Source organism: Lepidothrix coronata, unplaced genomic scaffold (genome assembly GCF_001604755.1).
Source record: "Lepidothrix coronata isolate B3197 unplaced genomic scaffold, Lepidothrix_coronata-1.0 Scaffold278, whole genome shotgun sequence".
NCBI lineage: Eukaryota > Metazoa > Chordata > Aves > Passeriformes > Pipridae > Lepidothrix > Lepidothrix coronata.
In genome coordinates, this window is record NW_016690458.1 from 161,573 (window position 1) to 183,335 (window position 21,763).

The 21,763-nt window shown below is 54.6% G+C and overlaps 2 protein-coding genes across 4 annotated transcripts in view; one reads left to right on the forward strand and one right to left on the reverse strand.

Annotated features, from left to right (window-relative positions):
• The first annotated feature begins 7 nt into the window (after positions 1-7).
• Positions 8-1,723, forward strand: LOC108507996. The gene is made up of 2 exons (XM_017836446.1): positions 8-93; positions 422-1,723. The coding sequence occupies exons 1-2, from the start codon at positions 76-78 to the stop codon at positions 1,613-1,615; spliced, it is 1,212 nt and encodes a 403-aa protein (XP_017691935.1). The 5' UTR covers positions 8-75; the 3' UTR covers positions 1,616-1,723.
• A 4,341-nt stretch (positions 1,724-6,064) lies between these two features.
• LOC108508009 (rho GTPase-activating protein 39-like) overlaps positions 6,065-21,763 on the reverse strand; it is a 55,911-nt gene continuing 40,212 nt past the window's right edge. For all 3 annotated transcript variants that reach the window (XM_017836479.1, XM_017836478.1, XM_017836480.1), the window contains exons 4-10: positions 20,199-20,745; positions 18,929-19,018; positions 12,394-12,467; positions 10,628-10,827; positions 9,666-9,757; positions 9,004-9,173; positions 6,065-8,639 (exon numbers count right to left, since the gene is read on the reverse strand). In XM_017836479.1, the coding sequence (XP_017691968.1) occupies positions 8,445-8,639; positions 9,004-9,173; positions 9,666-9,757; positions 10,628-10,827; positions 12,394-12,467; positions 18,929-19,018; positions 20,199-20,745 (1,368 nt within the window). In that variant the 3' untranslated portion in view covers positions 6,065-8,444. The remainder of the gene's footprint in view (positions 8,640-9,003; positions 9,174-9,665; positions 9,758-10,627; positions 10,828-12,393; positions 12,468-18,928; positions 19,019-20,198; positions 20,746-21,763) is intronic.

Below are 21,763 nucleotides of genomic sequence, written 5' to 3' on the forward strand. Positions count from 1 at the left end.
TAGGTGGTTTGCACTGTGAAGGAGTTCAATCAGTACAGGGACTATCTGACCAGGCATAAGCTGTTTTCAGAGCAGATGTTGATGCGGAAAGAGGTGGGCAAAGCAGTGTGTTCATGGGCACAGGGTGGTGCTGAGGCTGGGGCTTTCCTTGCAGGGGAGGTGCTTAGTGCACGAGAGGTGAGGGCTGTGCTGAGGGCCGGGCCTTGTGGCGAGGAAAGGACTGCGCGGCTCGGGGCTGAGGCAGCGTGGGATGCTGGGGTGGGCACGGGCACGAGGGCCATGTGTAAGCACATGGAGTCCTGAGGGAAGCCCTTCTCTCCTGCCCTCGTTGCCTGGCTGAAGCAGAGTGCTGTCCTGGACCTGTGAGAAGCCTCAGCACTTGTCCAGGCAACAGCAGCCACAACCTGGTGTCACCTTTCAGGGAAGGACTCAGCCACCCCCGGCCAAATCAAAACATGGCCCCAAACGGCCCGGAACCACCAACACTTCCCGCCAGGCGGAGCAGAGGCTGAAGGCTCAAAAACCGTCTTGCCCACCTCAGCCCAAGAACAGGAAGACTCCCCTCAAATCAGGCCAAATCTACTCCAGAGCTGGGCTGGGCCAGGAAGGTGCCAAGAAGAGCACTCGTGCTCAATCCCAGAGGAAGCCAGACACTGCTGCCAGCGGCCTGTTTGAGCAATCAACAGAAGCCCAGAAGCTTGAAGAGCTGGCTGAGACTGTGGTGCAAAAAGTGTTGGAGAGGTTGAAGGTTACCGGGGATAAGCGTGTCAGCTGTCTAAGGAGGATTGCGCAGGCGATCAGAGGAAGATTTTTTGGCAGCTGCATGAGAGTAGAGCTTTCGGATTCTTCTGTAGATCACCGTGAGGAAATGGAAGCGGTGGCCAAAGAGCTTGTAGCAACTGTGCTGGAGATCTTGGGGGAGCGTCTGGCATCCAGCACGTCCAAAGCTCCTGAGCCAGGGGCAGCAGCCAGGCAGAAGGAGCAGCCTGTTGATGGAGGAGCCACCCAAGCAGGCGAATCCAAGGAAAATGAAATAGCCACTTTGGACATAGCATCTGCACAGTCTTCCCTTGACAAACTCACCAGAGAAGTTGTTGAAAGTGTTCACTGCACCTTGCAAACCTTTGTAGCTTCTCAGTTTGAACAAGACTCTACTTGTGAGCACACTGAAATTCTGGAGCTTCCTGGGGGAAACGACTCCAACAGAGAGCTGCAGCCAGGATTCCCTGGAGCATCTGAACAGCAGAACCTGGAAGCAAGCACAGGAGTGAAGTTGCCTGCCTTAGAACCACAGCAGCGTGTAAAAGGGACTGGCCGTGCCAAAACCATGGAGCCTGAGGGTCTTGCAACAGTGGAGGAGAACTTGGAGAAAAAAATGAATCTGGAGTCAACTGCCTTAGCTGACTCTTTGGATATAAGGTCCATGGCAGATCGGATTGTTGACTCGGTGTTAGAGCGGATGAACGAGCCTGAGGCTGCACTGACCACCCAACAGGATTGCAAAGGGCCTGTGGCAAACCCCCGGATTTCCCGCCAGCCCGTCCCTCCGGCGGGGCCGAAGCCCCCTGCCCGTGCCGGAGCACGGCACAGAGCTGTGCACCCACAGCCCATCTGAGGAGAGCAAGGTGTGTGGCAGGAGAGGTGAAGAGCCCCCGGACAGCAAACACAGACCCACACCCTTGTTTTGTCAATAAAGAGTTTGCTGCCAAGGGCTTGCTTGTGCTTCCTTCGAGCCAGGCCAAACTGTGTATGGGGGTTTTCCGTGTTGAAACCTGTCCCATCCCCTTCTGCAGCCTCAGTCTCACTGAGACACAACTTCACAGGAAATCAGAGGTAGGGAGGCAAGGAGTAGCCAGCATTTTTGGCTTGCTTGGCAAGCTCTGCTGTCAGGCAAGTTGAGGAATGGGTTGGGGCCTTCTCTGCCTTCTCTGGGAATCTGTTCAGGCCTCATCTGTAAAGTTTTCATTTATGCTCAGCACGGGCAGTGTTGTGCACCCCACAGGATTTGCTGTCAGCGGGAGCTGTGCCAGGACAGCTGGCAGTGGGAGCTGAGCTGGCAGTGGGACAGGCAGGGCACTGCCCTGACCAGCACAGGCCAGACCAGCGGTAAATGGGAGCAGAGCAGGGACGGTGACAGTGATCAGATGAGCACTGGAAAATCCCACAGGGATGAGGCAGGTCAGGGGAGGAGGTCAGTGCACAGGCTGGGATCAGGGTCCCCATCATCACAGAAACAGCTGACCCAGCTCAGGCAGAGACCCAAGGGCAGGCTCTGTGATCAGGTGACATTCCTGAGGAAGAGAGAGGAAGTTCCCACTGGGGTGTCCTACAGCTCCCTCCCTTCAAGGGCCTCAGTGCAGCAGTGCTGTGGGAGAGCTGGCCCCGAGCTCAGCAGCTCTGCTGGCACTGCCCGTGCTGCCCTGGCCCACGGCCCAGCACAGACAGTCACTCCCGTGAGGGGCAGTGCCCCGAGGAGCAGCCCCGGCGAGCACCCGGGGGAGCAATTTCTGCCCGAGACCCCCCGCTCCTCCCTGCCCGGCCACCCTGGGCCCTCGTGGCAGGGGACAGGAGGGGGCTCTGTGCCCGCAGGGGTTGTCTTCCCTGCCCAAGGGCCTCTGCCAGAGGCGGGAGCCCTCGGCTGCCTCCGCGCAGCCCACGCGGGGTCACTGCAGCCTGTGCAGCGCCTGCTCTGCTGGGAACAGCCCTGGGGGAGGAGATGCGGGCCGGCACCGCACGGGGGTTACACATTCATCTGGGCAGAGTCCCTGCCCTCCACACCGACGTGCAGCAGGCCAGGCATGAGTTTTCTGCGTCCAGCGCTCCCCATCGTGCTTCATCCTGCTTGTACCTGTTCTTGTCGGAGGCTGCTGGGGGTCCCACAGATCTGCCTGACCTCCAGGCTGCTCCCAGGGTGGGAGGTGAGTGACTCACCTTGCCAGCATGCCAACATCACAGCAGCACTCCGCATCTGGCTACTTTCTACCTTGAGACAGTTTCTCACCCCCTTCTCTGCCGACCAGAGCACCCCAGACCAGAGGCTGGGAACCAGCTGCAGGTTTCCAGGGAAGAGTGTCCACTCTCAGTCTGTGCCCTTGGCCAGAGCAGGCACAGCCCCATCCATGGAGTGGCTGGGAGAGACACACAAACAGGCAGGGCCTTCTACATCAGTGCACCCACACATCCCTGCTGATTCAGCTGGGAGAAGGGGGCAGGCTGTAGAGCCTTCACATCCCCATCCTTTATGGGGCTGTCTACTTGCAGATGATGGAGATCCTGCTCTACAGGCCTTCCTGTGGTTCCTGGGGCTTTAGAGTCTGGCTAAACTGCCCTGAGAGCGGGGAGATAGTACCCACTGGGGGACACCCAGCACAGTGTTTCCCATTTGCAATTGCAGTGTCCTTGTCTTCCCCAGCAGGAAGGTCATTTCAGGGAAGCTGAACCTCACAGCTGAGGCAATCCAGTAGCTCACTGCCCTCAAAGGAGAGGGTCCTGCTCCCCCTCCACTCCATGCCCTCCACTTTCCTCACCACCTACCCAGTCTCCCCGCTTCCCTGTGATCTGAACAAAGGCCCAGACATGGCACAGAAAGGATGGAGGAAATGGGGCTGCAAGTGGAGATGAGATGACATAACCCACTAGTTCTCCTTTGGGAGAAGTCATAGCTTTGCAGACCAGTGTTGAGCTTCTGAACACCTTCGTGGCCTTGGGGCCCAATTCCTGCCAGCCCCTATCCCCTACAGCTGAGGTCATGCAGTCCTCCAGCCCTCAGACACAAGCTCCCTTTATGGGAGTAAACACTAAACACTTCAGACAACAAGGGATCACTTACTCGGTGACACAGCAGAAGGTCCAGGCAGAGGCCTGGGCAGGATATGCAGGTTCAAACCTTCGTGGCCTGGGCAGAGTCCTCAGTCCCCTCCTTTGGAAGGCACAGAAGAAATGAAAAGTGACTCCATGTGTCCCAAAAGCTTTTCTGCATGGCCACCTGTAAGCAGTCAATGCTGGCAGGGCCCCTCTGTGGTCCACCTCACTCTGAACGCCCATGCTTTTCCCCATCCCCTCATCCTGCCTGAGCCCGTTTCCCCAGTTGCATCCACACCCAGTTCTCTCCCCCATTAACCATGGCTGACAAATGCTGTGGGAAAACAGGAGCTCTAAAAGCAGCAACGCTGAGCAGCTAAATCAGCTTTCCCCATCTTCCTGCTGGCGAGTGTCCTGCAGACAGTCCCCGGGTGTGCCAGAGCCAGAGCCCTGCCCGGCACAGCCCCCGCTCGGTGCTGCCTCCACGAGCTGCTTGTGCTGCTGCACCCACGCACCATCGAACCAGCGCTGGGGCAGCGGCGGGACAAGGCCCCTCCTGTCACTGCCTGGCCCCTGCCAGGACCCTGCTCCAGCACGGGCCTCCCATGGGGTCACAGCCTCCTTTGGGCATCCACCTGCTCCAGTGTGCGCTCCTCCAGGGCTGCAGGGGGGTCTCTGCACCCCGATGCTCCTCTAGGGCTGCAGGGGCACAGCTGCCTCACCGTGGGCAGCAGCACAGGCTGCAGGGGAACCTCAGCTCCGGTGCCTGGAGCACCTCCTGCCCCTCCTTCTGCAATGACCTCAGCGTCTGCAGAGTTGTTCACATTCTCACTCTGTTGTTCTCCTGTTGCAGTTTTTCCTCTGCACAGTAACCTTCTTTCTCTTTTAAGAAGTTACCCAGAGGCATTACTGTCATTCCTGATGGGCTTGGCCTTGGCCAGCGGTGGGTCTGTCCTGGAGCCAGCTGGCATTGGTGACATGGGGGAAGTTTCTGGCAGCTTCTAACAGAAGCCACCCCTGTAGCCCCCCATGCTACCAAAACCTGGCCACAGAAAGCCAGTGCTGCAGGCGTGGTGCCCCTTTGGGACACATCACCCTTTCAGCACTGGCAGCAGGTCACGGACAAGCCGCAGTTGCCTCCTCTCACAGCCAGACAAGTGAGCTGTGTCCCAGCCACCCTCTGGCACAGGGTCCAACTGCACTGCTGGTGGAAGCCCGGAACAAATCACAGGCATGTTCCAAGCCCAGCTGCTGCTCTGGCCATCGCTTTTTTAAGTGATCCAGCTATCAGGCCAAGGGGACTGCACGAGTAAGCCTGAGTCTCAGAGCATGAGCTGAAGCACTTGGTTTGTGGGCTTTTCTGATTTGGCCAAAATCAGTTCATTTCAAAGCAAAGCTTTGGGGAACACTCAGAAATTGGGCAGCAGATGTACATAGGGAAGGGCTGTGTGAGGTTGTGATGCTCCTGGTCTTCCTTCTGCTCTCACTTGTCCTACAGGCTGCCCACCACCCTCTGCCAGCCAGACCTTGGGAAGACCCAGTGATTTGGCCAGCACAGGTGATCTTTACTGCTGTGACAGAGCAGCTTTGCCTGAAGTGCACCCGCTTTTCCCAGTGCTGACAGGACAGTGACCACCTCCAGAGCACCAGCTGGATCCAGGGCAGGAACTCATCCCCATGTGGCTGCAGCAGCACAGCCAGGCCTGTGCCGCAGCCCCACTGCAGTGGGAACCAGCACCAGTCTGGAGCACCAAGAGACTGCTCCCCGCGGCTCCTTGGAGCACGGATGGAGGAACGAGAGAATCCTCCAGTCCAGACATAAAAATGTCCCCATCAGGTCAGCCCAAGAGTCCAACTAACCCCATCTCCAGCAGCAGAGACCATGCAGGGGAGGATGCCTGTGTGGTCACGTCCCACAGCCCACCTGCAGCACTCCCAGCTGCTGGAGGAGGGACATGAACAGAACATCTTAGCTCTAACTGCCCCAAAACTTCTCTCATACCTTTATGACCCTGTAAGGCTCCTGAAGATCCTATGTAAAGCAGTATTTTCTTTCGTCTGTTTAAACCCAGTCTCTTCCAAGCTTCATTGAGTGTCCCTTAGTAGCTGTCTGAGAGTTAAGAACAACAGAACCAGCCCACAGCATGGTTTCCAAGTGCTTGCTTCATGCTGATTCCAAAATCTTATTCATGGACACTGACATCCAGGCTGAAATATGCAGCTCCAGGCAGATGTAATCATGCTTCAGAAATTCACAAAAAAATCCAGTGCACAAAAAGAACAACCATGGAGATTTTATTTATTACTATTAGAACAGAGAAGAGGCTACTTTACTGATTGGTATTTACAAATCTGTTGGCAAAGAAAATAATATCCAGTGTCCTTTATTAGCCTATTTTACAGCCCTGGCAAGAAGCATTCATTTGTAATAGCAGCAAATGCCTATGGTTTGATTGACTGCTACAGCGAAGTGCAAGGAACAACGGGGGTCACCCACAGGGCCCGGCCCAGGGACAGGCTCTGCAGCCCCATGAGAAGGGCAAGGCCACACGGCCAGGGCAGGACAGACCTCGGGACAGTGGCACAGCTGGTAACCTCTGCTCATGTCTGCACCTCTGGGGCAGAAGCTCCAGCCCTGGGGAACACACTGTCCAGCGCTGCAGGAGGGCCAGACAAGCCCTGCGGTGTCGGAGCGTGGGACCGGGGTGGGAAACACGCTGGCACATTTCGGGGGCGTGTTTGACAGAGCTAATCCTGACAAGGCAGCAGGATTTCCTGGCCCACAGGACCACAGAGGCATCTGGTAGATGGAGAGGAACCATGACCTTTCTTCAGCTGGGCACAAACTGAATTCCTGCTGTGGACTTCATCCAAACTCATCCGAATACAGGCTCTGGGAACCCTCTCACACAGAGCCCCAGGCAAGCCAGCAGGCTTGGGGCACTCTGCATGTGGCACCTCTTGCCCACACTGGGTACCCATTCAGGCATCAGCCCTAAACCTCACTGTTGGCAGGGCTCGGCTCCCCACTGCAGTCTGGAGAGGATGATCCCAGGTCCCCACTGGAAAGGGAGAGGGATGCAGAAACACAAATGCAACCCTGGATACTCCTGGCAGCCTTAGCACTGCACCAGTAATCCCAAAACTTGGCTTTTTGTGGCAGACCAGCCTCCAGCAAGAAAAACACCTCAAAGGAAGAGTAACACTAGGATGCCACAAAATTAGGATCTGCTGTTTGGTAAGGAACATATAATAGCATCTGGAGGCTGCGGAGAGATCCATGTGCTGCCTCCAGAGGACAGTGTCTTTGCTGTGCCTCACCTCTGGTGGCACACAGAAAGCCACATGGGTTCAACAGCAGCTGTGAGAACGCTGAGCTGCTGCCTGACGCTATCTCCACTCAGGCTCTACCACATCTCAGCTGCTCAACCTGCCTCTTTCCTTCCCCTTCCCTTCCCAACCCCTCTGCAATGCCTGTGGGAATTCAGTGGGAAGAGCACAAGTGCCACAGCTGACTACAGGCAGTACTAGCATTTCACAAGCACACAGCATTGCTGCTGCTCTCAGAGAACAGGAGCACTTCTGACTTTTTGGGGTCTTCCCAGCTTTCTTCAGACCTGGGCTGAACCAGGAGGGGGACCAAACTGGTATTCAGTCCCCAGCAGAGCAGTCTGGGAAGGATGTGCTATCAGGAAGGGGGTGCTGGAGCCACAGATACTGCTCTGAGCGTGGGCTCTGATGCTCTCAGTAAAGCTGGTGTCAGCTCATGCTGTCCTTAGCAAAAAGGAGCTGCAAGGCTGCTGGGGTCACCCCTGCAGAGGATATGGCCCTTGTGGGGAGGATGCCACAGCGGTTGTTTACCTGTCAGGTGCATGGCCTTCTCTTTGTGCCCAGCCCTGTGGTGTGAGTGGGTGCTCAGCACAGCGCTGGTCCCATGTGCTGCTGCACACCTCTGCAGCTCTCTGAAGGTGAGGGGGATGCTGTGGATCTGGCCTGCAAGAGCTCCCAAGTAGAGAATGTCTGACCATCCAGCCCCCAGCAGCAGCAGCTCAAAGACCTCCTCTCCCTGGGCTGCAGTGTGCTTCCACTGACCACGACAGCCCGAGGGACTTTTCTGCCTCAGCAAATCCCCTGCACCTCCACAGCCCTCCAGCCGACAGTCTGCAGAGGTGAACCAGGCTGCCCCCATAGCAGGAGGATTATCCCCAGTGAGGCAGCATCTCCCCCAGGACCAGCTCATGCCACAGCACAGGAGTGATGTCCTCCTACCTGAAGCCAACTGTGCCTCCAGAAGGGAAATGGAGAGTCTCGTTGCCCCGTGTAGCAGTCCCTCACAGATGTCACAGCCTTTTCACTGAGCAACCAGTCTTGTGGCTCCCAGGAGGAGGGCTGCCCCTCTCTGACACACACTGGAAGGCCAGGAACCGCTGACCCTGACCTGGCATGTCCAAGGACTTCCTGGTGCTGACAGAACCGAGCCTTCCAGGAATGTCCAGTCCTTGTGGTCGTATGCCGGGAGATGCTCAAGGGCTAACCCAGGGCGTGACAACAGCAAGGACAATGGAAGAAAACTACGTGGAGGGGAGAAGATTTAGGGTACCCAGCAACTCCCCAGAGCAATGTGTGGACCAGGGGCCAGCGGCTCAGACCAGCCCTTTGATGAAGCTTGTGTCCAAGTGCACGATGAGCATGCGGAGGAAGGACATTTCCTTGCGCGTGTTCTCGAAGATGACGCGGGGGTCGTCGGACTGGCAGCGCAGGCAGTTGGGGGCCATCACCATGGCCAGGTTATTCACATCCATTTTTGTTCTGCCCACGTTTGACGGCTGAGCAAAGATCTGCAGAGAGCAAGAAGACATTCAGCTGGAACAAGAGAAAAGGGCAACAAAGTCCAAACAGGCACGCGAAGGAGCAAGGAGAGCAGAGATGGGGCCTGCCTAAAGGACAGTGCCCCAACAGCCACGCATGCCCAGGGGGAGAGCACTGTGCTCTGACACAGCTGACAGCCTTGGCAGGCAGGGAACGGGCCCCGGGCTCTACAGCATCAGGAGCAGGGTTTATTGCTCCCATAAGGGACAAGGCCAGCAGGGCTCCCTCCCTTGAAGCCCACTGTAAATACAGATAGGAGGTCCTAAAACCCTGCCAATGGCCCAGCACAGCTGCCCCAGACCCCTGGCCAGCAGGGCTGTGGGGGCTGCCTACCTGCAGGAAGTGGATGAGGTAACACAGCACCAGCCTGTTGAGCTCTGGCAAAAGCTGCACCACGGCCACGGCAGCGTCGGGGTTCTCGTAGTTGCTGATACACTCTTTGTAGAACTGCTGGGGAATCACAGGCTCCTCCAGCTCCCGATACCAGAGCTTGAGGAGAGAGGCTGGGCAGAAAGAAGGTGCGTTAGAACAGCTCTGGTCACTTCCTCACCCTCTTTGGGGGCAAACTTGGCAGTGAGACAGAGAGCAGAGATGGGATTTTGTGCTTGTGATGCTTCACCTTATTTCAGTCTTGGCTCTGAAACATTCAGACAGCCAAACTAGCCAGTTATTGGGAAACATTGGCTTCTACCTGCCTGCTCCTCCAGGAAGCAGCTCTGGGGCTGCCTAAAGGAGAGGACAATGAGACCTGAAGGACTCCCACTGCTCTGCCCAGCTTGCACAGCCTCACTGCACCAGAGCCAGAGGTTCTTCCCCATTCCCACTGTTTCCTCTATGGGCAGTGTTTGGAAAGGCAGTGAAAGGGCCCAACATGAAATCCCAGTCAGTACAGCCAGCCTGTGTACACAGCCCCAAGCAGCAGCACACCCCCTACTCCTGCTCCTGCCCCTGCCCCTCCACAGCCACGCCAGAACACTCCTGCCACACTGCTGTACCTGGGATGTTGGGGTCACTCAGACTGCTCGGGATCCTCCACTGATCCACCTGCAATTTCAATGCATTCACTTCATCTATGTCACCAGGTATCCTGCAAACAGAGACACAGCAAAGGTGCTTTTGAGAGCGAGCTGGGCAATGTGCTTGGTGTGGCAGCTGCCCAGGTGTGGCTCCCAGGCTGCTCCTGGGGCCTTGGGGAGAAGGGACCAGGCACCAGCAGCAGCTACAGCAGCAGCTCCTCAGAGAGAAGGGGGTGCCCGCTTTTACACACAGTCTTAAAGTCGGGGTAGAAGCAACACTTGTCTCCTTCCCACTAGGTCAGAATCAACTCTCGTTGTCCTCATGAGGGATTGCTGTCTGTTACCAGGCCTCTCTGCAGCATGTTCAGACCAAAGATGAGCAGCATCTCTGGCTAAATATACCAAGACATTAGAAATCCTTACAAGGCAAAGTTGAGCCTTTTGCTGCCTACCTTAAACCATGTTTAGCTACTGAAAAACTAATACAAATCTTAGATACAAATCAAAACCACACACAAAAACCCCCAAACAAATACCAAACTCCAAGCAGAATGCCCCGTGTTCACCACACAGATTCTGTGTCTCTCTCGACTCCTCCTGTCTTGTGCAAAACCAGGGCTGATGAGCTGCACTGGATGAGGTGCTCTGCCAGGACCCCAGAGCTCCTCCCTTCCCTGAGCCAGCCAACCACCACTGCTGCATCTGATGAGAACTCACTGCCTTGCCTTTGGGTGAGGTGTTCCCTCTGTTAACACATGCAAACAGGCTAATGCTACTTCAAGAGGTGATTCCTGAACCTGGGGAAGGTTGGATTTTGTCCAATCCACAGCAAAGTGCTGTTCTCAGGGAAGAGGAAGCATGTGGAGGTCAATCTTGATTCCTTGGCTTTGAGGACTGACATGTGGGTGGCTCAAAAGTAACACAGTGCCCCAGAAGCTCACCTGAAAATCCCCTCTGTCTGTTCCCCTCCCAGGGCCAGGACCTGCTGTGACAGCTGTGTCTGCACCCAGGGCAGCTTGTTCCCTGGGTACATGTCCTGCTGGCGCAGCATGATCTCCTCCAGGGAGCTGCCGAAGAGCGACGGGGTCAGGATGGCGTTCCTGGCGTGCGTGATCTCCTCCACCGTGGGTTTGCGGAGGCCCTGAGGACAGAGAAGAGCTCAGAGCAGCTGTGGCACAGCCAGACACAGGGAATCAGGGACCTAGAGACGGAGAGCAACTAGGACAGAGAAGAATGCCCACACATGTGGTCACCTCGCCAGCCTCCTGGCAGCACGGTTCTCGTTCTACAGCCTCCACTTCCTAACATCAAGAGTTGCTCTACTCATCAGGCCCAAGAGGAGCAGAGGAGACCACTTTGGAGAGTTCAGGGTGGTTCTGCAGGGATTCTGTTGCTGTGTTTCACAGAGTGAGGGGACTGCTCCACCTGCTGTGGGAGGCAGGATGGAGCCTGGCCTGCCTCCGGCCGCAGGGAGGTAGGAGAGGGCATCTGTGACCTGACGAGTGCCTGGCCAAGGGACAGTTGAAAAACAGCCCTTGGGAGAAGGGAATTCCAGGTATTTCCAACTCCAGCAAAAGCTTTGCTCTCAGAGTGCTAAAACTTTTTGAAAAGCAGACAGTGGTACCTGTCCCTTCTGGCAGACACCAACACTTGAGAGGGGCTTTGAATCTCCGGTGGCAGCAGTTCGGAGGAGTGCAGAGCTGGCACAGGGGGACAGAGCTGGCACAGGGGGACAGAGCTGGCACAGGGGGCAGAGCTGGCACAGGGGGACAGAGCTGGCACAGGGGGACAGAGCTGGCACAGGGGGCAGAGCTGGCACAGGGGGACAGAGCTGGCACAGGGGGACAGAGCTGGCACAGGGGGCAGGCTGCCCAGCACGATGGCCTTTGGCAGTGACCCTGCAGCCAAGAGGGAGGCACAACAGGGGGAAGTTCCCACCAAGCCCTTGGGGGAAGCAGTGGCCAGGGCTGCAGTTGTGTGCCCTGTGTGTCTGGAGGCTTCCTGTCCTGCCCCTGCCAGGACACCAGGAGCCTTCACCCCTCCCGAGATATTTCAGCTATTTGCTCGCTGTACACGAAGTCCAGATGGCAGGGAGGCCCCAGAGGGATTTGCAGAAATAAAAGATGACCAGATCTGGCTCAGGGACCTAGAATGGGCAGGCTGAGGCCACCTGCCAGCTTTCACAGCCACACAGAGAATCGTGCAGAGGGAAGGGAGGAGGATTTTCAGATAACACAGAGCACAGAGGCTCCCAGTCACATCAGACATCTCTGCTGTGTGACTGTTTGAACTGGGAATGAATAACTCTGCAGTAAACCAGCTGGAAGACCCAGCCCATGCAAGCTCTCAGTGGCAAAGGGAGAATCTTCCCTCACCTGAAGAAACCAAGTGATGGGCGTCCTTTGCACAGACAGTTCCTCTTACCCCGGAGACAAGTACATGTTGGGTTTGTCTCTGTCCCCAAGGCCAGGGAGCACCCAGCCATGCAGCTGCCAGCATGGCAGGCACTGCCTGCCAGGAGGATGATGGGACCTGGGCACAGCCTTCTCCCAGACGTGCATGGGGAGATGCACCCTGAGCAAACCTCCCCCACTCGCTCTGTCTGCATCTCCCAGCACTGGGTCAGTGGTGACCTCCTGAGTCCTGGAGTGAGTGGTCAGGAACCCAGGCAGCAGAGTGCCCCGGGCAGCCCCCGGGCCCTGCTCACCTTTTTGCCTCCAGTGACGGCCACTTTCTGGAGTTTCCGGTAGCAGTACTTGGCATAGGTGCTAATGGGCAGACCTGGAGGGAAAGAGGAACGAGTGGTCAGCCCACAGCACCATGTACCCACCACCCCAGAGCCCTCCAGAGAGCTCCAGCACAGCAGCTCAGACTGGCACAAGCAGCCCTCTCCATGTGTGGCAGGGCAGGGCTGCTGGAACCTCGCACTGAGCGCCGCGAAGCCTCCCAGCCCCATGGCAGGCAGGGTCAGTGCCAGCCGGGGCTTGGGCCTCCTTGGTCAAGGCTCGTAGCTCTGCCCCTCCCAGCCCCACTCCTGCAGATCTCCACCTCCCTCACAGGAGCCAGTCCTGACTCAGGGCACGGCTGCCCCTCAGCGTTCACAGCCTGGGCACACACACGCCTGAGTCCTGCCCGCTGGCACAGCCAGGGCAAGTGCCTCACAGACACAGGGCCAGGTAATTACATCCTCCCAGACCAAAGCCACAGAGCACACAGTCAGCCTTCTGCCAGGGGAGGTTATAAACCAATTGCTTATGATCCAAGAACTTCAGTTCCTTGGCTAGTGGGAGAGGAGCAGCAGAGAAAGCTGTGTGCGGCCAGAGAGGCAGCACCACTACCTAGAGTGACCTCAGGACACAGGGAGAGGTGTGGGGAGGTGGCAGGGTGTCAGCATCCCCAGGACATGCAGAAGGCTTCCTCATGCTCCTGCCTGCAGCCTCCTCGAACCCTTGTCCTGTGGGGCTCAGGGGTGCTCTGCGAGATGGGGAAAATGGGACACACCAGAGCCTGGGAACTGCACCTCCAAAGCTGCTGTCCTCCACAAGAGTGCCTGCTCTGGCTGTGCTTGGTTCAGTGAACTCTGAGGGCGAGCGCAGGCAGGATTCACAGAGCTAATCCCCCCGTGACACCAAGAGAAATGTTTGCAATGACAGAGCACTGATTGCTGGGAGAGTTTTTCCAAAACCATTGGCCTTTTGTTCTTGTTCAAGTAAAACCCAAACTGCTTTGCTGAAAGCAGTGAATAGATCTGCCCTATTTGATTCCCTGCCAGGCCCAAAGCTTGCAGCAGAGTTCAAAATACTTGTGGCTTTGAAAATCTACATTCTGGTCAGATGCTGCGTGTTTCAGATCAGCCTTTCACACACCCTAAGGCTTAGGTAAGCTGGTTGGGAACTTGGAGGTCCTCAAAACCCCTCAATGCAGGAGGACAAGCTCTTCCCAAGCAGAGCAACAATTCCCAAAGGTGAGAGATATGTTGTCCCTCATTCTCCTCTCAGCCATCAGACAAGCCACAGTCCTTGGCTCCTCATGATGAAACAAGCACCCCCTGCCTCCACCAATCTGCCTCACAGCTGGAGCAGCCTCTCCCCACTGCTGGAGCCACGCCAGAGGAGGTACAACAGCACTCCCATCTCCCGCAGGCAATGGGAAGGAAAGCCAGCTTTAAGAATTTCTCTCTCAGGAATATCTAAAGCAAAATATTCACTGTAAGCAAAAATCTTACTAATCCCAGGCATGATTTACACTGAGAATGTCTAAGGACTAAAGCAAACAATCCCAATGAGCTGCTCTGTGGTGCTTCACCATCCCAGGTTACAGCTGCTGCTGTCAGATGTGAGACACACCCTGAAGCGAGGTGTCACCCTTTACAGAGGGGATGGGAAAAAGGCTGGACTCTGTCTCTGCATCCCAGCAATTATGCAGGAGGCAGCACATTCAAAACTAATAATAGGAAATGTTTTCTCACACTGTAATTAGACCATGAAACCCATAATCACCCCAAAAGCTTAACAAGGTTTGCAGAGGAACTGGTGTCTTGCAGAGCCTGATGTGTGGGCAGCAGACATGTTTGCTTGAAGCCTGTTTCATACTTTCCCAGGAAGCTCCCTGGTCCTGCGAACAGCCTAAAACATCCAGCACTTTCTGCAGTGAGGCCTCCCGCTCAACGTGACGACCGAGCTGCAGCCTCTGACCCAAAGGGGCCTGTTGGGGCCACACGTGAGGCCAACCAAGTGTGAGGCAACTGAAAAACAGACTTGCTGCGTGCACAAGAGGCTGAAGGAGACACTGCCCACAGAGCTGAATGGCCAAGAAAGCAGCAGAGCCCTGAGGAACAGGGTGAGCAGCACTGGCCCTGGTGAGCACAGAGGCCATGAGGCCTCCCTGCCCCAGGGCAGGAGCCCCCTGCCCCGGCACAGCATTCCCGGCTCCGGGGCACGTGCAAGGTGGGATGGACAGCGGAGACGTGGAGAGGCCAGGAGGCACACAGTGAGCTGCTGACTCATGTGGGAGAGGAGGAGAACTTAGCCTCAGCTTTTCCAAACCAGCAACCTGCCCCAACCATCTGGTGCTTTTGGAACGCTCAGCCAGTGCCCAGCTCCTGGCACTGAGCTCTTCACACACGGCCTGGTGTCCCAACACATGGGTCAGGTACCCCCCAGTGCCCCAGCTCATGCCCCGTGGTACAGGGCCAGGCAGCTTTGTCTGCACCACCTGGAAGGGGCTAATCCTGAAGGCAATTCCACTTCTGTGAGCACATCATGAATCTGAGAAATCAAAGATGATCTGTTATTTCGTGTGGTACCACAGTAGCCTCAGGAGCTCAGGAACAGAAAACTACTAACAGCCCACACAGTGAAAAACAGTTTTCAAGGGAAAATATTTTTCCGTATGCCAGCCTAAAAACACATGTGAAGAGCATCTTAAAGAATCTCTCCTTTTACAACAAGTTAAAATCCCAACACATGCAGGAACATACCTTCTGGAACAGACTAGAATGCTTTCCTGCCAAAAAATGTCTTAAAAATGCATCAAACAGGACCTGCCTATGGGACATGTATTTTAGCACAGGAAGAAGCTGTTGTCTGGATACTTTTCTGATCTATCACGGCCTCTTGGACCTCAGCCAGAGGCAGGGTCTGAGACCAGGATCCTGTCTTACTGTGCTCTTTAGCACAGGGGGAGGTGCCTCCAAGCAGCTCAGCTGGGCTTGGCACCAGCAGTGCTGCTCTCCTGGCTGAGATCTGCCCAGGCACCCCCATTTTACAGCACTGTTTTAGCTGCTTTTCCTCACACCACCAGTGCCTCCTTCTGCATCCCAGCAATGCTCCTCCATCACCATTCCTTATGTGGGAAATGCCATATTCAGCAGCCCAAAGGGCCGGATGAGCCAGCAGCCTGCACCTGTCACCAGGATAAAAAACAGATACAGGATGTCTGAAAAATGAGTCTTCCCCTTCCAAAGTCTCCTGGCTAACAGCAGGTGGGCAATACCCTGAGGCAATGCTGCATCTGGACCATTAACCAGCAGCAGACAGACTTCCCTTCTTAGAATTTGTCCCATTTCTTCCTAAGCCTCTCTATGGTCCCAACCTGCACCACCCCCTGCTTTGCTGACCCTTCACGATTTCATTCTGTGCTTCAGGACAGTGTGCTCTGGACCCTGCTGCCCAACACCAAAACCAGGCAGCCTCCAGTTCTGCTGCTTCCAAAAACAGTGAGAAATTTTCTTCTTGCTTTCCCCAGGTGACCTAAAGTTTCTTTCAGCCCATCGACCTTCTCCCCTCTTCCCTCCTCCAGGTGACACCTCCTGTGTCACCTCCTGCCACACTCATGAGCCTCAGAGGGACCCTGGGCAGCACATGCAGGGTGGGCACAGCACAACACAGTTGAGGGCTGCTTTGTTCTCTGTCTCTTTCCTACAAGATCCTCTGTTTGGTCTCTGACCTCTTCCCAGCACTGTGCATGTGTTTCTGGAAATTCATATGAGCTGCAAAATGTCCTTCCCTCCTCTGAAGGGCTCCAGCGGGGCCTGCTGCTGCACGTGCACTCAGGGACCTCTGCCCCACGTAAAACCCTGCTTCTGGTGACACAATTTTCTCTGCTGCTTGATGGCTCTGTTACTCACCCTCACCAGATCCCTCTGCACCTTTCACTTCTACAGTCCTGAATAATTTTGTATCAACACTGAGTTGCCAGCTCATGATTTGTCTCCTTGTATAAACCCAAAGCCCAGCTTACATTCCTGCAGGATCAGCAGACAATCCTCCTTCTGAAAACACAGCATTTATTTCTACCTGTTATTCTTCTGCCTTTCAATGGGTTATTGATGCATGAAAAGATCTCACACCACCTTCATATTTCATTTACTCGCAGAAAATTACACTAGAAGATGAAGATTGCAGTGGTAAGTTGTGGGAAACTTCAAAATTCTTTCTTTGGGTGTATGTCAGATGGTAAATGTTTACTCACCTAAGTGTTTATAAGCCTCTGCACTGAAGGGAGTGTGTGTGTGTGAAATCACTGCTTCAACTCTATTTTTCACTGAAAGATTTACATAGATGCCTGCTTATCTACTCAGTTCTGACTGAAGACAGTACATTTCATTTCCTTATGGATTTCTCTGCTAAATTGCTGCTACATCATCCATAAGCATCTTCACATTTCAGAGCCACTAATGAGCTTCTCACAACAGCCTTGCAGCTTCAGGGATCCCACCACCCCTCACACGTCTGGCAAATGGGGCTGGTGGAACAGAACCAGGTGTTCCAGGGAACAGCCTGACCTTTCCAGTCAGCAGCAGACAGAACCTGGCGTGGTCCTGCAGGATTCCCCCTTACTTCAGGTGCAACTCTGAGGTCAGGCCCCAGAAAAAGTCCTCAGAGTTCTCAGTCACCTGTGAAAAAGCTGGTTTGAGTGAGCTGCCAGCCTTGCTGCCTCCTCTGCTGAGCCCCTGCAGAGCAGCTCATCCATCCCGGCCACTGCCAGAGCAGCCTCCTGTGCCAGAGAGCACACAGGGCCCAGGGAAGGGCAGGAGGGAACAGCCTCAAGCTGTGCCGGGGGAGATTTAGACTGGATATAAGGGAAAACTTCTTCACTGCAAGGGTAATGAGGCACTGGAACAGGCTGCCCAGGGCAGGGGTACAATCTCCACCCCTGGAAGTGTTAAAAAACCACGTGGATGTGGCACTTGGGGACATGGTTGGTGGTGGCCTTGGCAGTGCTGGGAGAACAGTTGGACTCGATGACCTTAGAGGGCTTTTCCAACCTTAATGAATCTGTGATTCCATGAAAGGGAACAGTGTGTGTGACCTGTCACCAGAGCCCAGCTGAGCCCACACACGCACGGCTGACTCTCAAGTGCTTCATTCTGGAAACTTTATGAAGTTATCCTAGCATGCCTTTTGCATAACGTTTCATATACTTACATATATTTATAAATATATATGATAGAAGCAAAACAGAATATCCTGAGTTGGAAGAGACCCACAAAGATCATCGAGTCCAAATGCTGGTGTTCTATTTTTTTTATTTTAAATTTATTGTTTGTTCTTAGGTAAAAACTACCCTGATCTTCCTAAGCACACCTCCAGCACATGCAATATAGACATATAATTGCACAGAAGAGCCTGCTCAGCCCACAGGCAGCACACCCTGCACAGGGCAATCTCCATGGAGTTCTCCCATAAAGATGCCTAAGTCCCTCTGAGCACAAGAAAAATGAATTTTCAAAGGCTCAGAATGGGCTGAACTCTCCTGGGCATGAACAGGAAAGGAAAAACACATATTCCTACCAGAAATATAATACTTCTGTGCAATTTCAGGTCTCTGCTCCAAATCCCAGCAGAGACAGAGAAACAATGAACCCTCTGAAGTGCAGGGGCTCCAACCCAGGGCCCTCCCCAGCCACCTCCCTTGCAGCTGCCTCGTGACACAGGGTGACACAGCAGTGACACAGGGAAGCCACCAAAGGGAGCTCAGCTGCCTGCTGGTGTCAGGTAGGGCTCAGGAATGCAGGAGCTGGACTCCAGCTCTCACAGATTACAAACACCAATGCCACTTGATAGAAACTGCTGCCTGATAGGAATTCACAGGGCTGACTCAAGTTTCCTGAAAGCAATACAGAAAAATACTGAATGGACTTTTTGTTCAGTAAGACTTTAGCCAGATAAAGTGTTATCCTGCAACCAGCAGTTGAACTGAGTCTGGAGGAATGTGTGAGCTCTTGTTCTCTCAGCAGAGACTCCAGTGCAGGCCCTGGGCTGTCAGAGCTCAGAAAGGGAAGCCAATACTGGAGAGAAGGTCGTGTCCTTCCCCAGGTACACCATCCTTCCCGAAGGACCTCAGGTTAGGCAGTGGTTTACAAAATCCATTTACATGACTAAGACAGGATCTTCTCAACACACTGGCTCATGTGGCTTTTAGCACTGGAACATGCTATAGAAACCCCATGGCATTCACAAACCAGCTGAACTACAGATCCAGGTCTGCATCCAAATTAAAATCCCTTTTCTCACACTAGTTTGACTGAAAGGCCCCCCACGTGTCCCACATGCAGCCCAGCTGCCACCCACACTGCTGATCCACGCTCTGGTCAAAGCTCACGGACCAGCCGCCCACCAGGGAGTTTTTCCCAAGTCTGTGCACTTCAAAAAATAGTCTGATTTTCAGCAGAGCTCAGAATCCCTCCCTGCCTGAGATCAGTGCAGACCCCCCTCTTGGCTCCCTGTGCCTCCCCTTACCTTCATCCTCTGTGTTTTGTTTTCTCTTTTTCCTGGATTTCGAGTTCTTCTTGTTTTTCAGATCCACAAGCTCCTTGATGCGCTGGGCAACTGAAGAATCAAAAGAGGATCTGGATTAATAATGTGATATATTAAAATACCAAAGCCTGGAACTGCCCCTGGCTGTGGCAGCCAGCCTGACTCCAGAATGAGAGGAGTCTGGGGAAAGGTCCTGCAGCACAGCCAGCTCCCAGTGCACCCGAGTGAGGGGCCCAGAACATCACTCAGCTTCTCCAAATGGCCAAACAGTTGAGAAGCCTAAATAAACTTGCTGCCTAAATACCAGCAGAAGGAACAATCTGCTCAGACAGCTCAGAGTGCTCCTCCTTGCTGCCTCCACTCTGGGCCAAGCACAGCTGGAGGGAATGGTTTGGGGAGAAGTGACAAGGGCAGAGGATCCTCATAAAACCCAAACTAGTGCTGCACACCTGACAGTTCAGTGAAGGAATCCCACATTAAGGCTACAAGCACAAAACCAGGAGGCAAGGGTTGACGTTTCAGTACTGCTTGCCCCGGTCCCACCTCTGCTGCGGTGCTGGGGCGGAGCTGCACCCACCCCACACACCTGGGGGGCTTCAAACACAGGGAGAAGCCCTCACAGACCAAGGGGAAATATGTGCTCTGGTTTCTGACCTGAGACTGGACAGGACATGGTGAGCGCTGTTGTTGTTTTTCCTCCACATTAAAATTGGGGAATACCTGCTGGGCTGGTCCCCAGACTTTTGAAAGACAGAGAAATTGCATTGAAAGCCTGCATTCTTCAGGGTCCCTGACTGTGCCAAGCCAAGGCCTGTTCCCAGTGTTGGCAATGTCTCCCTTCAAAAGTTAGGTATTAACAATCATCCTTTTTTTTTTTTCAGCTTTAAGGAACTTAGAAGTAAAGTCTTCAGACTGTACTTTTTTACTACTCATTTACTGACTTAGAAATAAATGTCTTCAGAGAACCCAAAGAAACTCTGCCATTGGTGGGTCAAAATCAGCTCATTTCAGTGCTGATGGATGAGGTAAGCATGCTCTGGGCCTGGCTTTTCTTTGTCAGACACAAGTGAGAACTGGAAGGGGATGAGCTGGTGGCAGCTTCATCCCACTAAGGAAGAACTCGCCCAATACACCGTGCTTTCACTGACAGAGCCCACAGCACTGGCTGGGGACTACCTGTACTTTTAAAACCCAGAGTGGAACAACCTACCAGGATGCTGCTGGGTACAGAGGAGGTGCATGAGGCACTTACTGTTTTCATCACTGTCAAGGTGGCGATAAATGTAACCTTCCAGGTAAGACTGAAATTTGGGTGACGGGGAGAAAAAGGCCAGACTGATGGCCATCAGTTCCCAGCCCCACGCCAGGCTCCGGTAGCACATGTTGTCTGTGGTCTGCCGGATCAGCTGTATGTAGAGCTCATCCCGCAGCCCCTGCATGCTCCAGCACTTGGTGACCGTCACCAAGGCCACGTGGTTGCGGTCCAGGCGAGTCTGGCGGTCTCCCATGTAGCTCTGCACCAGCTTGAACATCTCACACGCCTCTTTTTTGATGGTGCGGTTGCTGGTGATGAGCATGGGCTTTTTGATGGAGCCGCCGTTCCAGGACAGCATGTTGGAGATGGAGATCCTGCGGCGGAAGATGCCCTGCGTGTGCATGTTCAGGTTTTTGGAGGCCCAGTCTGCCATGCTGCTCTGGGAGATGGGCTTCCGTAGGGTGTTGTAGGGGAAGTGGCATCCCACGCAGCCCCCGCGCTGGCCACTGCCCTCCTGCTTGGGGTCCAGCTCTATGGTCCCAGGCTGTGAAGAACAGAAGTGTCAAAAGCAGCTTAGGTGACTCCTTACCCTGCTAGGAAAATTACCTATGGTGAGTCATGAAGCTACCAGGAACTGCACAGTGCTGAGTCTGCGCAAACATGACCTGGTGCAGAATCTGTGGCTGACACCTATAGTTCTGCAAGAGCCTGGCTGGCTCAGCCACACACTGCTGCAGTCCCAAAGGGAAGCGCTGGGACATGGAGCAACAGGGCTGAGTGTCCAAGCTGTCCCAGAGCTCATGGGGACAGCCCAGGCAGGAGCTGGGCCAACTCCCACAGCAACCAAGCACTGGGGAGCCAAGCATCTCCCCACTCCTCACCTCTCAGTTCCTGTGGAGCTCCAGGAGGCAGGCGGGGACACCAGGAGGTAGCAGAGACTATAGACCAGCCACAGCAATATGAGCAGTTTCCTTCTCAGCCTTACCCATTGTGGCCCCTACAATCCCATACCTGGTTCCTACCTTCACTGTTTTTCCAAGTTCTAGCAAAAAACCCCCAACCAACCAAAACCAAATCAACACAGCCAGCAACCCTCCGCAGCTGCCTGTGCCTGGACAGTCTCTGCAATAGAGGTGTTGAAATCACGTATCTCAATTACACCATGACCTTCCTACTGGAAAGGCTAATGAGACACACAAACAGGACAGGAGCAGCTGAGAGGCACACAGGAGAATGGGCACGGGTATTTTGATGGCAAGGCTGTCATCCAGGTAGGATAGATCATGTTTGAGTTGGTGAAGTGAGGAGATCAGGTGTGAGTCAGCTGCCATCTCCAGTGCTGCCAGATCCCACAGACCCACCACGGCCTCCTGCCAAACCGGCCCAGCTCCTCAGCAGCTACAGGGAAGGCACCAGCTGTGGCTACAGACTGGGGCTTCTGCAAGTCCTGCTGCACAGGACTCACGGACACCTCTGCAACACGCTCCCCATTGGCACAACCTTCCCCAAATTAAATCAGAATTGCTCACAGTACTGAGTTCTCAGAGAAGTTCTCTGCTCAG